The sequence below is a fragment of the Natrix helvetica genome (assembly GCF_964273705.1).
Source record: "Natrix helvetica genome assembly, contig: HAP1_SCAFFOLD_422, whole genome shotgun sequence".
Taxonomy (NCBI): Eukaryota; Metazoa; Chordata; class Lepidosauria; order Squamata; family Natricidae; genus Natrix; species Natrix helvetica.
The window spans coordinates 1-14,945 of NW_028113363.1; the positions used below are offsets into that span (position 1 = coordinate 1).

Sequence of the window (14,945 nt, forward strand, 5' to 3'; positions counted from 1 at the left end):
AGATATGGGGAGAAATGAAATATTTCAGATACTGAGCCTATTCAAAACAGGATTCAGGCCTCCTCGGGTTGAAATCAGTTACAATTCTGTTTTCAAAGTACACATTTCCTTAAATGACCTTGAGGGATGCCTTATTTCCCTGAAAATAAGGCAGGGTCTTATTTTCTTTTGACTCCCCCCCCCGGAAAATAAGCACTTGGTCTTATTTTTGGGGAGGTCTTATTATTTTTGAGGTGCAGGAGGCAGCGAGCGTGGTCACCTCATGGCTGATGCTGTGTTGCAATATTTTGGGGGAGGGCTTATTTTCAAGGGATGGGTTATTTTAGCGCATGCACTCAAAAGCCAGATTGGGCTTATTATCCGGGGAGGTCTTATTTTCAGGGAAACAAGGTATATATGTTTTGTAATACTGGATAGGATACTGGCTACAGAATTCTCTTTCTTTCTCTTTCCACCCCCCCTCTCCCCCCCCCCTTTTTTTAAAGGCACTGTTGATAATCACTGTTGGGATTTATTGCAGGAAATACCAGAAGCAAGAGGAACTGTTGTGTAAGATTGTCAGAGGTCAGGAAGTGAAGTATCACTCTCCTTTTTGCTCCACCCCATGGTTAGGAAATTCTTTTAAAAGGGAAAAAGAAGGGCACTAAGTAGAAACAAATCAAACTCTTCTGGTTATTTGACCTTGATTAACATCTTAAAAAAAATTAAAAATTAACATTTTAAAAAAAATATGCAATTAATATTCATGTAATATAGGCCAAACCTAGCATTCCTCACTTGGCAATCTCATGTGCTTTGTCCAGATGTATTGGACAATATAATCCTGGTTATATATAATGTGGATTCAGGTTAAAAGGTATAGGTTCCCCTCGCACATTGGTGCTAGTTGTTCCCGACTCTAGGGGGCAGTGCTCATCTCTGTTTCAAAGCCCAAGAGCCAGCACTGTCCAAAGACACCTCCGTGGTCATGTGGCTGGCATGACTAAACGCCGAAGGCACACAGAGCGCTGTTACCTTCCCACCAAAGGTGGTTCCTATTTTTCTACTTGCGTTTTTTACATGCTTTCAAACGGCTAGGTTGGCAGAAGCTGGGACAAGTAACAGGAGCTCACTCCATTACGCGGTACTAGGGATTCAAACTACCGACCTTTCTGATCGACAAGCTCAGCGTCTTAGCCACTGAGCCACCGCGTCCCCTAGGATTCACGTAGAGTGGGATAGAGCCACTATATCCCAAAACAAGCTTTAGGTTCTATTCTGAACTCTCTCTATCTTACTCCTGAACCTCTCGTAGCAGCATTTGGGTTTCATTTTCAAAGCTTGAGCGCCATCTGATGGGTAAACGCAGAAAATAAATCCCTCCTCATCAAATGAAGAGCAAGTAGTGTGGGTAGGAAGCCTCCAACTTGTGACCTCCTCAGTTCTTCCCCTGTGACTACTTCTTTCCCTTGTTTATCCTACCAGAGTCTCCTTCACACTTTCAACATCTTCTCAATCTTGCTGATTAGCTAGAGCAGTAAGTTTAATATATTCCTCTATATGGAGTTGAAGTCCACAAGTCTTAAAGTTGCCAAGTTTGGGGACCTCTGGTTTAAGAGAATAAGTGACACTCCTCCTATTGCCTATATAGAGACCCTTAAGGAGAAGCCACTAACATCTTTGGTACAAGGATGTTAAAAAAGAAGAAGAAAAGAGCCTATCAAATTCCCACCCTCTGTAGAGCCAAAGCTAAAGCCATGTTTAGAGAGTTTTCAAGTGATCCACACTAGCTTAACTTTTCAAGGGTGTCATGAAACAGTTCCACCGTGTTTTGCCCTCTTGTTAATAAATATTGCCAGGAAGCGAAGGCTTTCCATTTGGGAAGTCCTGCAGCCTTAGAGACATGATAGCAGTGTTCTGATATCTCAGAGGCTACCACAAAGAAGAGGGAGTCAAACTATTCTCCAAAGCACCTGAGGGTAGGACAAGAAGCAATGGGTGGAAACTAATCAAGGAGAGAAGCAGCTTAGAACTGGGGAGAAACTTCCGGACAGTTAGAACAATTAATCAGTGGAACAGAAATTGCCTCCAGAAGTTGTGAATGCCCCAACACTGGAAGTTTTTAAGAAGATGTTGGATAACCATTTGTCTGAAGTGGTGTAGGGTTTTCTGCCTAAGCAGGGGGTTGGACTAGAAGACCTCCAAAGTCCCTTCCAACTCTGCTATTCTATTCTAAGATCCTTTAAGAGCAAATGGAACATTACTTTCACTCAGCTGAAGACGCCCTTTCATGCATCTGTGGAACTCTTCAGCAATTTTTCCCTCGGTCTGCAGATCCTCGTACTGCAGTTAAGTTTAAATTTTCTATTGTTATTGAACTATGACTGAGGAAAGGCACACCCCCCCAAAAAAAATTCAAACCAACACCACTTTCCTGATGGCTCAAACAAGAGAGAAGGGAAGAAAAAAGAACTCTTTTCAAACCAAGCTGTATTCCTATATATGAGAAAATCCCATTCATCCCAAAAGGGAAGAAATGTCACTGGTTTCTATTTTTCTCCTTGCATTTTTACATGCCTTTGAACTTCTAGGTTGGCAGAAGCTGGGACAAATAACGGGAGCTCACTCCGTTATGCGGCCCTAAGGATTCGAACCGATGAACTGCCGACCTTCTGATTGACCATCTTAGCCACGGAGCCACCGTATCACTTTCTCAGACATACAGGTCTCCAAAATTCCGGCTGATGCTTACAATCCAGGCAAAGAAAAAAAAATTCCAGCCAATAATTACCTGATCAATACCTCTTCCTTTGCATTGCAGTATAATAATCTCTAAGAGCTTGGCTGCATGGCACTCAGCATCTTCCCCTGCATCACCAGTTAGGACCTGTCAAAATAATCAAAGATCGTTTTAATCCTTCAGATGTGTTGTTCTTGGTGATAAAAAAATATATGCTGCAACGCAACGTTTAAAAAAGTTGTTTCATTGGATTCGTGTAATATTTGACAACACTTTTTCTGAATAATCAACGAGGCATTTGAATGAGTTTCCTGACACCTGAAATCACTAGATTAAAAAAAGAAATTGCACTCAAACACGTAAGTGCCAATTATGTGACTGGTTTTGATCAGGCAATTAAAAAAAAACTCTTGCCGTATTGTGTCAAGAAAACACGAAATCACCATAAGTGAAGTTCAATTTCAAGGAATTTTTATGTTATACTAAAATAAGACACACAGTTGTCCTGACCAAGCATCCGGCCTTAATAATGTAAATATTTATATTTATAAGTAACAACACTACCCAGGCTAGCAATAGCACTTAGACTTATATACTGCTTCACAGCCCCTCTAATCAGTTTACAGATTTTATGGGCCCCAACAATCTGGGTCCTCATTTTGCCAACTTCGGAAGGATGGAAGGCTGAGTCAACCTTGAGCCTGGTGAGATTTGAACTGCCAAATTGCAGGCAGCTGGCAGTCAGCAGAAGTAGCCTGCAGTACTGCACTCTAACCACTGCACCACCGAAGCTGATCTAAGCTAATTCTCACCGAAGCTAATTCTACTTCCAGAATATTAAATGAAGAGAAATGTTGTCTAATATATTTGAATGTGACAAATCTCCAAGGGACCAGACACTTGTTTTGCCTTAATGTCGAATCAGGATTAGAACACTGAGAATTGGTGATTTTAAGATATTTCCATAATGGATGCGCTTATTATATTCCAACATTTTATTTATTTATACTACTTTTATTTGTTCATCTTGAATATTACCAAATCCAGAGAGATACACAGAAGTTCACAAAATAGATAACAGACCTCCATTAGCCATTAAAACATGTCCATGGTAAATAATAAACGACTAATAACTAATCAAAATTGATTCTATTGTAAACAACAAGTAGCTGATGTTTTTTCTTCAAACTAGGAACCGCATTTTCCAAATCAGATCAGATCTCTTTATAAGAACTGTTTAAAAAGAAAAGATTCCACAGAAATCGATGAAGGAAATGAAGCAAGCAAAGCCACATTTTTCATTCTGTTCTCAGGTTCGGTTTCTCAGATGTATAGGAGCTTAATAGAGCAAAAGTCCATTTAATCCAAAACTCGTGAGTCAAAATCATCAATCCCCATAAAGTGCAATCTACGCTGTATTACTCACTCCATGAGCTACAAGCAGAATAAATACCGGGCCGAGCCTCTGGTGATTCAAATGTAACAAATCATGGCAGAGCCTTTCGCGGGAGGAAGATAACCCATATTTTCCTCAGCAGGAAGCAAGCACGAGCATTCAAGAAGAGAACTTATATTAGTCAAAAGCAGAAAAAAAACCCTCCAATAGGGCTGTGAAAACGAAAATGAAAAAATATTCTTGCGAATGTACATGTCAGGCCTGCGGCCATCTTTTCTTTTGCCTCTTTGGCCTGCCACACTTTCTATTATTCTACTATGCCTTTTCTATTGTGGGAAAATGGGAGGGGGGATTGTAAGGAGTCACATACCATGTAGCCATAACAAAATTCTTTCTAGAAAGCCAAGGTCATCCTTTGTCTCTGCACCTCTGTCCCTGACCGGAATTGGATGGGGGGAACTGCCAGCATGGCAGTGGAAGATTGGACCATGCGATGGACTTATGGTGTGGGGGCAAGATCTTGAAGTTTCAACTGGGTGGGGAAAACCAGGAAACTTTCAGATTCAGGTTTTCTCAGATGTGCCAACATGTCTCTCTTAACAAATTGGAACTTTGAGCCATAGTTTGCCTTAGACTCTGATTTACTTTTGGAACGCTGACAGTATGATCTGAATGCACTAAATGGCAAAATGAAAGAAAATAAAGAGCTGGAATGGGTTCCTTCAAGTGGAAAAGATTCCCCTACAGTTTTCAGAAAAATCCTGTTTTTAAAAAAGACCCACTTCTAAATTGTGACATGAACAGTACATGCATATTCTCAGCAGAAAACAAGGGCAGAGTTCTTGGTTATAAAAATTGGAACTTTACCTGAAGACAGTCTTTTCTTTGTTTCTATCTGTTCTGGCCTTTACATACTATATTATACTTGTGTTCTGTCATGAATAAGTCTTAAAATGTAAAACTTCCTACCCTAAACCAAACACCTTAAGCAATAAACTGCACGTGCTACAGACTGGAGGTCTGAATAATGTAACCTTGAGCATTAAATTATTATGAAAGCAAAGCTAAGCATGTCTACCTCATGGGCTTCAAAAGTATCCAGTCATACTTTTCATTCACGTTCTCACATTCGCCATGGACAGCAGGTGGATCAAAGCATGGGGAACTTTGAAAACTTACCTTTTTACACATAGTATAAATTATCTCCAAATTTTTGGAATTCGACAATAAAATATCAGTATCAACAGTGACGTAGTTGTGCAGCAGGGGCATCATATCTAGGAGAGAATGAAATTCATCCTGAGAATGAAATAAATTAATTTACCCTACAGAATTATCTGTGTGTTGTTTTATAATCACTCACGAAATTCATTCATTTGTAAATTCTTTAAAATTCTATAGTTAGCACATACCCCAAGTCATGACATGTGAATGTAGTGTAAAAACATTTACTGGATTTATTCCGGCCCTCCTAAGAATTTCAAGAAAGCGTACAAGACTTGATCCCACATTATGCTCACAAAGGCTCCAGGTAACCTTTGTACCACAGATGAGGCTCAGAATCCCAATACAAACTTCCCATTCTCTTCATCAAAGATAAAAGTGCCTCTTGGCTCTTGCACATATGTGCTAGTTGTTCCAGACTCTAGAGGGAGGTGCTCATCTCCGTTTCAAAGCCGAAGAGCCAGCACTGTCCAAAGACTTCTCCGTGGTCATGTGGCCAGCATGACTAAATGCCAAAGGCGCACGGAACACTGTTCCTTTCCCACCAAAGGTGGTCCCTATTTTTCTACTTGCATTTTGTACGTGCTTTCGAACTGCTAGGTTGGCAGAAGCTGGGACAAGTCACGGGAGCTCACTCCATTATGCGGCACTAGGGATTTGAATCGCCGAACTGCCAACCTTTCTGATCGACAAGTTCAGCGTCTTAGCCACTGAGTCCCTCTTCTCTCTTCATTACAACGTATCAAATAATGTAAAGCAAATAAAGGAAAAATGAACGTAGCTAATGCAGATTGTATTATTTATTCTGGGCTAAGCTTTCATTTTTATATCAGTGTGGAGCTGTTGCTAGAAAGCTTCTTTTAAGAAAGGAACAACATTGGGGTCAACAGTGAACATGGATAACGGGGGGTGGGGGGGGGAGAGAATATTTCTTCATTCTAATCCTCCCCCTCTCCCATGGGAAATTTAGCAAGGGGATCTGAAATGAATCTCTGCACCCAGGGAGTTCTATTTGCATGCTAAGGCAACAGGCACATAAGGCCACTGTTACCAGGACATGCCTGGCCCCACTTTTCCTCCCTTTTAAACACAGAAAATCTTCAGCAGGAACAAGGAAACAGCCAAGCCTTCTTAAAACCCAATTTTCTGGTGCAAGCGATAAAATGGGACTGGGTACAGGTAGTCCTTAAATTAGAAGTACAGTCATAAATTGTGATGGTGCTTAATGACCACTGTAGTTGTTGAATGAGTACAGTGGGTCATTAGACTAATTCATTTTATCCAACGACCCCTTTTTGCAGGAAGTCAGAAGTAAATGCTGGAAACCGGCAAAAAAAATACAATCATGTGACCGCCAGGGACCCAAAATGCAATCGTGTGATTGTGATATGTGTATGCACAAACGTGCATGGCTGTAAAACTCCAGAATTAGGTTGTAGGTACCATTTGGGGATCCATTGTAACTACAAACAATCACGAAGCCACAGGTCGTTAAGCAACCAGTCATTAAGTGAGGAGAACCGGTACAAAATTTAGCATGGACGCGGTGGCTCAGTGGCTAAGGCGCTGAGCTTGTCGATCAGAAAGGTTGGCACTTTGGCGGTTCGAATCCCTAGCGCCACATAATGGAGTGAGCTCCAGTTACTTGTCCCAGCTAGCAGCCCGAAAGCACGTAAAAAATGCAAGTAGAAAAATAGGAACCACTTTTGGTGAGAAGGTAACAGCGTTCTGTGCGCCTTCAGCATTTAGTCATGCCAGCCACATGACCACGGAGATGTCTTTGGTCAGCGCTGGCTCTTCGGCTTTGAAACAGAGTCATTCCTGCCCCCTAGAGTCGGGAATGACTAACATATATGTGTGAGGGGGAACCTTTGTCTTTAAGGATCTTGGCTTTCTTCCTTGCTGTTTGTTATCTAAGGTGTCTAGTCTTGTAAATGACATAAAGCAAAATGGGATCACTCTTAAAAGTCCGATGATTCATTGAATACATTCTGAATGTCACTGCGTTAATTGTTTGCTAGCCGAACTGATGAGTTACTGCGCAGGTCATAGGCCTTATTAGCAATGATTTACTGTGCATGCTTCTTAACACGTTTAATAATACATCACACATTCCAGAGACTTTTTTCCTTTTGTTCTTCTGTTTGTCTGCCAAGAAGGTGGACAATAATTGCTTTTGCCAAAATGTAACAATTAGATAGATTTGTTTATTTTCTTATTTTCATATTAAAGTTTGTTTTCATTAGAACATGTTCTCGGATTTTTATTTTTGCTTTTTCTGAAGATATGCTGTTTGGAAAGCCGTCGATTCTAGACCTTGTTAGCTCAGGGTGAAATTTCCCCTGACACTGAATAACTCAGGGGGCAAAACCTGAATACGTTCCTGATCTTCCTCACAACCAGCAAAAATCTGACCCCAATAGACCAATTTCTTCAACTTCGGCATTTTAAACGCACCCAACTCTACATTGGATATTTAAGCAAATCTAATCCTGACTTTATAGCACTGGGGGGAACAAATCAATGTTCTTTCCACTAAGACAAAGTGACAATTGAAACATTCCATCACAACTTCCCAAACCACGGCTAGCCGGCGTTCTTCTACATTCGATTTATTCCTGCTATTGATCGGGGCTCTTTTCGAGGAAACGGCAAAGCTCATTTACCTGCAAAGTACTCGAAGCAATCCTGTTGAAACACCTCATATAAGACACCCAGGAGGTGCCACATTTGGGGTGAAATAAGATGGCATGTCAAGCTGTATGCCAGAGAGAGAATTTCTTCGTAGAACTCTGAAAGGGAAAAGGGGGGGACAAGCAAGCAGACGTAAGAGATATAGAAAGCATGCCCACAAATGCCACCCAGCCTATTAAAAGCTATTTTAAGTGAATTAGAGAACATCGTCATAACGTATTTTGACAACACATTTCCCAGGTTTAAGATGTGGTGCTAGCCTCCCAACTTGGAGGCTAGGACTGCATTTATTGGCATTGTACAGTCTTAAGCCTGGAATTAATCATATTGCATTTGCTAGAAACCAATAAGGATACTTTAGTGCAGAGGTGTCCAAACTTGGAAACTTTAAGACTTGTGGACTTCAACTCCCAGAATTCCCCAGCCAGCCATGCTGGCTGGGGAATTCTGGGAGTTGAAGTCCACAAGTCTTAAAGTTCCCAAGTTTGGACACCCCTGCTTTAGTGGGACTAAACAAAATTCCCTATGACTACACAATATGTCTCTAAATTTCCTTGAACATGGAATAAATAATGCCTACGGGTTTAATTTCCGTTTATGAATGTGCCTAATATTATATGTATATTTACTTCTAATTAAAGCATATATCTCAGGATTTTCAGAAAGAAGACAGGAATGACATAGAATGCAATAAGGAAAACTTTTGAGAGACTGCTAGTTCCGAGGTAAGTTTATTTAACCTTTAAACTAGTTTTCCATCCAACTGCAGCACTTAAATCCTAAAGTCCACTCTGGAGGACTGAATCTCCGCTGGAACAGATCAGGAGAACCTGCAAACAGGGCGGGAGAAGTGACCATGAATGGACACCTCTGCTACTCATGGACACTTATTATGGGATTCTACCTTCAGTGATATAACAGGGAAAAGATGGGAAAAAACAAGCAATACTTCCTCACTATTGTAGAAATACCCAAATGCCATCCTGATTTTAAATGTAAGAAGTCAACTTTAGAAATAGGTCATTGACAAAGGGTGATGTCGCTTCCCTCTAAAGCTGCTACTTCAACAATTATTCCCAACTTTTTCCCTACAGGAATTATATCTAATGATATTCTTCCATAGATAAGATAACGTCTTATCTAAAATCAATGAGCAGTGTTCCAATATTTGAGTGGCTGCCCCAAAGAAGGGTCAACCTATTTTCCAAAGCACCAGAAGGTAAGACAAGAAACAACGGACGGAAACAAATCAAGGAGAGAAGCAACCTAGAATTAAAGAGAAATGTCCTGACTTAGAACAATTAATCAGTGGAATGCTTTGCCTTCAGAAGTTGGGGGTGCTCCACATCATTGGATGTTTTTAAGAAGAGTCTGGACAGCTATTTGTTTGAAATGATGTAGGGTCTCCTGCTCAAGCAGGGGGTTGGACTAGAAGACCTCCAAGGTGCCTTCCAACTCTGTTGTTTTGTTCTGTTCTGAAGAAGATTGTAGTCCAATGTAATTTGAACTGAAGTCCCATTTGTCAAGTTTCAAATCTTATCTTTGATTCTATTGTCCCTTCTCCTTCTCCAGCCAGAAATGAATTGGCTATAGACTATGTTGCATTCTAAGGATGAATAAATGATATAACTTCACAGTAACTTTGGCTTAAGTCTAATCTAGATGGAGGGAAAATGGACCAATGGTGGGTTCCGGGAGGTACGGCTTGGTACGGGTGTACGGTGGCCGCTGGGAGCAGCGGCCACCATACCGGAACGGTGTTCCGGTGGGCCCATCTGCCCGCCCGTGTTCCTTACCTCTATTTGAGGGAAATGGGCCAATTGCGCCTGCTCACACAGAGTACCGCACCTGCGCGACCTCTCTGAGCAGCTCGGATGTCGCAGGCGGTGGCATGCGCATGTGTTCACAGCACGCGTACCTGAGGTGGGTGTCCGGCGCCATCACAGCGTACCGGTTGCAACAGGATCCAGAACCCACCACTGAAATGGACAATGAGCTGTATTGTTACAGCCGGGTAGAGAATAACTTAACTCTCTGCCAATAATAAATAAGAAAGCAAATATTGTCCGATTGGCTTTTCAATGTACCTATTACATGCTTCTGTAAGACAAGACCAATGATTTGCAGGCAAATGCTCTCCAGTTGTTGAGTTATCTGAAGGAAAGAAAGAAGCCACTTAAGTAAAGAAAAAAGACATTTTTTTCTTAAATAAGCAACTATTCTAAAGCAAAGAGTTTGCCTAAAGTAAAGAGTCAAGCAAAAAGCCCTCCATATTTAAAATGTTTTACATGATTACTAGGTACAAATTGCATGCAAGTGTCTCATACATTCGTTAAGTCTACGGTGCCATCTCCTGGCACACAAGGTTTCCTTCGTTTACAGAAAGGATTCCTGTATCACGTCTCATTGCACAAATGCTTGGATTCAGTTCTCAAAGGGTTGAGAAGATTCACCTCCTTGTGATCCTGCACCACAGTTAGGATTGTGTCAATTGTATGCAGGATCCCCATGGCCATCACAGTTTTATCCTCCATTTCTTCATACTCTTCACTCTGAAGAACTTTAACAAAAATCTCTGCCTAAAGAAATTAAATGCAGAAAAAAACTGACATCATAAACCACGAAATCCTTGCGTCAACTTCAAATTTGCATTTTTAGTTTTTTTTTTTAAATTAGTTTGCTTCCTCTCGCTCTCCCCCCAAGTAGGAACCCACCACTGCTTCCCAAGAACATGAAGCAAAGTCCTTGTCCAGACAAAAAAAAGGAGTCACGAACCAATTAAGGAAACTAATTTTCTCCTGCAAACTCCACTCCCCTTTCGCTCCTCTTTTATTTTCTCTGGGAGGGGGCCATTCATCGTCCACCTGTGACCTTGCTCCCAAGTTGACCTTTGTTCTTTAGCTGTTCCCTTCGTCTGGCAACTCTGTGCATGCGCACACTGGGAACAGGCTCCAGCTCTTCATCTGCCTCACCGATGTCTGACTCTGATAACTGGCATATGATGATAACTGGCTGATAACTGGCATATGGCTCTTGCCTCCTCTCTGCTTCCGACACAGAATCCTCATCAGAGCCTTCCCCAGACTCCAGGCATCCCCAACCTCCTCACTGTCTGAATATGCTGACAGTTCCGCAGGCCGCTGGCGGGCCACAACAGCCAATTTAATATGTTTGGTTTTATCTCCCACTACAATTGATTGACATTATTTCCCGCCCAACAGGAAAATTAAGTCTAGATTAATTTTCCGTAATCTAAAGTGATAATGGGAACCTTTCAGGATGGCTGGTACACTTCCCTTTGTAAAAATGATGTTTTTACAAAAGGACTTAAAAAAAGTTTTATCAGTAAGAGTGCAGAGAAGAGCAACAAAGATGATTAGGGGACTGGAGACTAAAACATATGAAGAACGGTTGCAGGAACTGGGTATGTTTAGCTTAAGAGAAAGAAGGACTAGGGGAGACATGATAGCTGTGTTCCAATATCTCAGGGGCTGCCACAAAGAAGAGGGAGTCAAACTATTCTCCAAGGCACCTGAGGGTAGAACAAGAAGCAATGGGTGGAAACTAATCAAGGAGAGAAGCAACTTAGAACTGAGGAGAAATTTCCTGACAGAACAATTAATCAGTGGAACAACTTGCCTCCAGAAGTTGTGAATGCCCCAACACTGGAAGTCTTTAAGAATATGTTGGATAGCCATTTGTCTGGAACGGTATAGGGTTTCCTGCCTAGGCAGGGGGTTGGACTAGAAGACCTCCAAGGTCCCTTCCAACTCTACTATTGTACTGTATTGTATAGTAGCCTTCATCCAAAAGGGAATCCCTGCCCTCACTTACCAGATGCTGTGTCATTTCCACAGCAATGGTGGCTACTTCTTGGCTGTATTCACAGATCAGCTTCTGAATTACATTGGTAAGGTCATCGTTCTGCGTCTCTCGAACTACAAGCAGCAGCTCCTGCATAACAGACCTGATGCAAGGCTTAATGTATTCCTTTGCTAAAAAGAAACCAAACATACATGCAAACATAACACAGGGGAATTTTAAAAAAAAATAGGTACAGGAAGTTCTGGACTCACCACCACAATTGAGCCCAGCATTCCTGCTGTTAACGGAGACATTTGTTAAGTGAGTTTTGCCCCATTTTACAGCCTTTCTTGGGACAGTTATTGAGTCACTGCAGCTGTTAAGTTAGTAACATGGTTGTTAAGTGAATCTGGCTTCCCCGTTGATTTTCGCTTGTCAGAAGGTCGCGAAAGGGAAATCACGTGACTCCAGGATGCAGTGACTGTCGTAAATACGAATCAATTGCCAAGCGTCTGAATTGTGATCATGTGACCATGGGGATGCTGCAACTTTTTTCGCTGCCGTTGCAACTTTCAACGGTCACTAAATGAATTGCTGTAAATCGAGGACTAAAACGGATTACGAGACAAATAATCTGCTTGTCTGAGTGAGCTCTTAATTGCACTTGGTATCTTTCTTTTGTCTTTGGTAACAATGTTCTGCATTTCTACCTGTCTATCTGCTTCTTTTTCATACAAAAATGCATTAACAGGGAATGCTACGTTTGGAATCTTTAAAAAATCATCCTATAAGAGATGCAAATCCATACTGTTGACCAAAACCCCTAAATTCATAAAGTCACCAGGAAGACTTACTCTGATATAAATGCAATTATTATTTTAAAAACATTTTAAAACTAATATCTTTGTATGTAGCAATCCCTGTCTTCAACCAGATCTAAATATATATAGCCAGTTAGAAAAAAACTGAGACAAAAGGTAGTTAAAATAGAAGCCCAAATAGTTTAATATTAATTTTTAAGTATATTGGAAAAAAACAGGAAACAGGATAATCCATAAACTAAGAAAGGTGTTTGATAAGGTGATGGATGGATGGATAGAAGAAGGAAGGAAGGAAGGAAGGAAGGAAGGAAGGAAGGAAGGAAGGAAGGAAGGGTCAGAGTGCACACAATTTGACTATATGAAATAATCCAGGAGCAAATACAGTAGAGATTTGCATTTAAATAATGGTTTTATCTACAAAGAATATATACATATACATACTTTAGTCAGACCTCAAACAAACAGCAATCAGCAATTACAACACAGAAGCACACACGGAGAGATATATACCCCAACAGGGCCTCTTCTTATTACAGTTTCTTAAAGTGATATCAGCCCAAAAACCTTGCTGACTCATTCCTAGTATTACATCATTGTAGCAGCTGGTCAGCTCCTAATTCATTACCCTGATAAGAAGGAAGGAAGGAAGGAAGGAAGGAAGGAAGGAAGGAAGGAAGGAAGGAAGGAAGGAAGGAAGGAAGGGCAAATGAACAGAGATAAGCAACAGAACATTGAAAGTAAGATTCATTGCATATGATGATGATGGTAGGGAAAGGAAACAAAAAAGATGGAACACAAATAAAGTCCATGAAGAGGAACTACATTGAGCAACCAAGGAAAGTGAAAATCAAACCTTGCTCCTGATGGCTTATCAAGGACTGAAGTGCAATGGCAGCTTCCATTTTGACAGGCATTTCTTTGTCTTCAATCAAGCTCTTTTTTATCAGTTCAACGGCATTCTTTAGATTGAACTCATTGTGAAATTTTAAGGTGCTGAATGAACGAAGGGTCCAACAGGACTGTAGCACAAGAAAAAAAAAGCAAATCAGATGCTATTCAAGATCAGATACTCTTGAGAAAGGTAAGGGAAGAAGGAAGGGAAAGGAGAGGAGGAAGGAGGAAAGGAGAGAAGGGAGGGAGGGAGAAAGGAAAGGGAAAATAAGGTGGTGTTACAACAGGAGGAAGGGATGGTAAACAAAGCAACCCAAACTGTATCAGTATATTATAATCTATAAAATAAAATAACAAATGTATAAAAATGATAAATGTAAAGAAGAAAAATAATTATGTGAATGTATACTTAAAATGGTATGTAAGAGAATAAAAAAATAAAAATTTGCTGTAAAAAAATAAAATCAGATACTTACAGAGAAACCATTTGTGTGTTAACAGTTATGAGTACATTATATTTTATCGTTTTCAAGGCAGTCCCCTTCACAACACAATTGTTCCCCCACCCCACCCCAAAAGAATTCATATAGACTAGCACTGAAACCAGAGTCCGAGATTCAAAGAAATCTTTGAATTTCTGCTCAAGGCTTTTCTATACAGAATACTATCCTTCACCTTCTATATGTAATTTAGAGGAAATATGGAAGACTGTGATAGAAATTAAGGACTGGAATCACCTATTGTGTTTTTCTAGATAACAACAAATAAAATAACGACAACCGCATAAAATAAGATGATATATGAAAGAGCAACCAAGATACCATCTTGTGTGGCTGGTTTCTTTTGGGAGCTGTTATTTTTCTTCTTCATTGGTATTGTGCTACAAAAACCCAGTCTAGCACAATACCAATGAAGAAGAAAAATAACAGCTCCCAAAAAAACCCAGCATGGCTGGATAAAGAACTCTCTGACAAATTGAAAGATAAAAAAGATAAGTATAAAAAATGGAAAGAGGGGGACATAACTAAGCCAGAATATCAGCAAATAGCCCGAGCCTATAAAGATGAAGTAAGGAAAGCTAAGGCTCACAATGAAGAAAGCCTTGCCACAAAAGTAAAAAATAACAAAAAAAGCTTCTTCCAACATGTAAAAAACAAGAAAAAGGTTAAGGAAACAATTGGTCCATTGCTGGGAGAAAGTGGCAAGAAGGTGACAAGCAACAGGGAGAAAGCAGAATTATTTAATTCATTTTTTGCATCTGTCTTTATAGAAAGGGAAAAACCAGTCCAGCTTATCAAAAACAGCACCACCAAAATCAGATTAGGAACACAAATTGAAATAGGGAAGAAAATGGTAAGTGAGCACCTGTCTACCCTAGACGAGTTCAAATCACCAG

General features: G+C 40.5%; 1 protein-coding gene across 1 annotated transcript; it reads right to left on the reverse strand.

Annotated features, from left to right (window-relative positions):
• Nucleotides 1–2,770: 2,770 nt before the first annotated feature.
• Nucleotides 2,771–13,677, reverse strand: LOC309382416 (importin-8-like; the record flags this gene model as incomplete). The annotated part of the gene is made up of 7 exons (XM_081971936.1): nt 2,771–2,866; nt 5,295–5,392; nt 8,006–8,131; nt 10,121–10,187; nt 10,487–10,612; nt 11,868–12,028; nt 13,512–13,677. Coding segments are annotated over 7 exons (840 nt in total), but the record flags the coding sequence as incomplete, so codon positions are not given.
• Nucleotides 13,678–14,945: the final 1,268 nt, after the last annotated feature.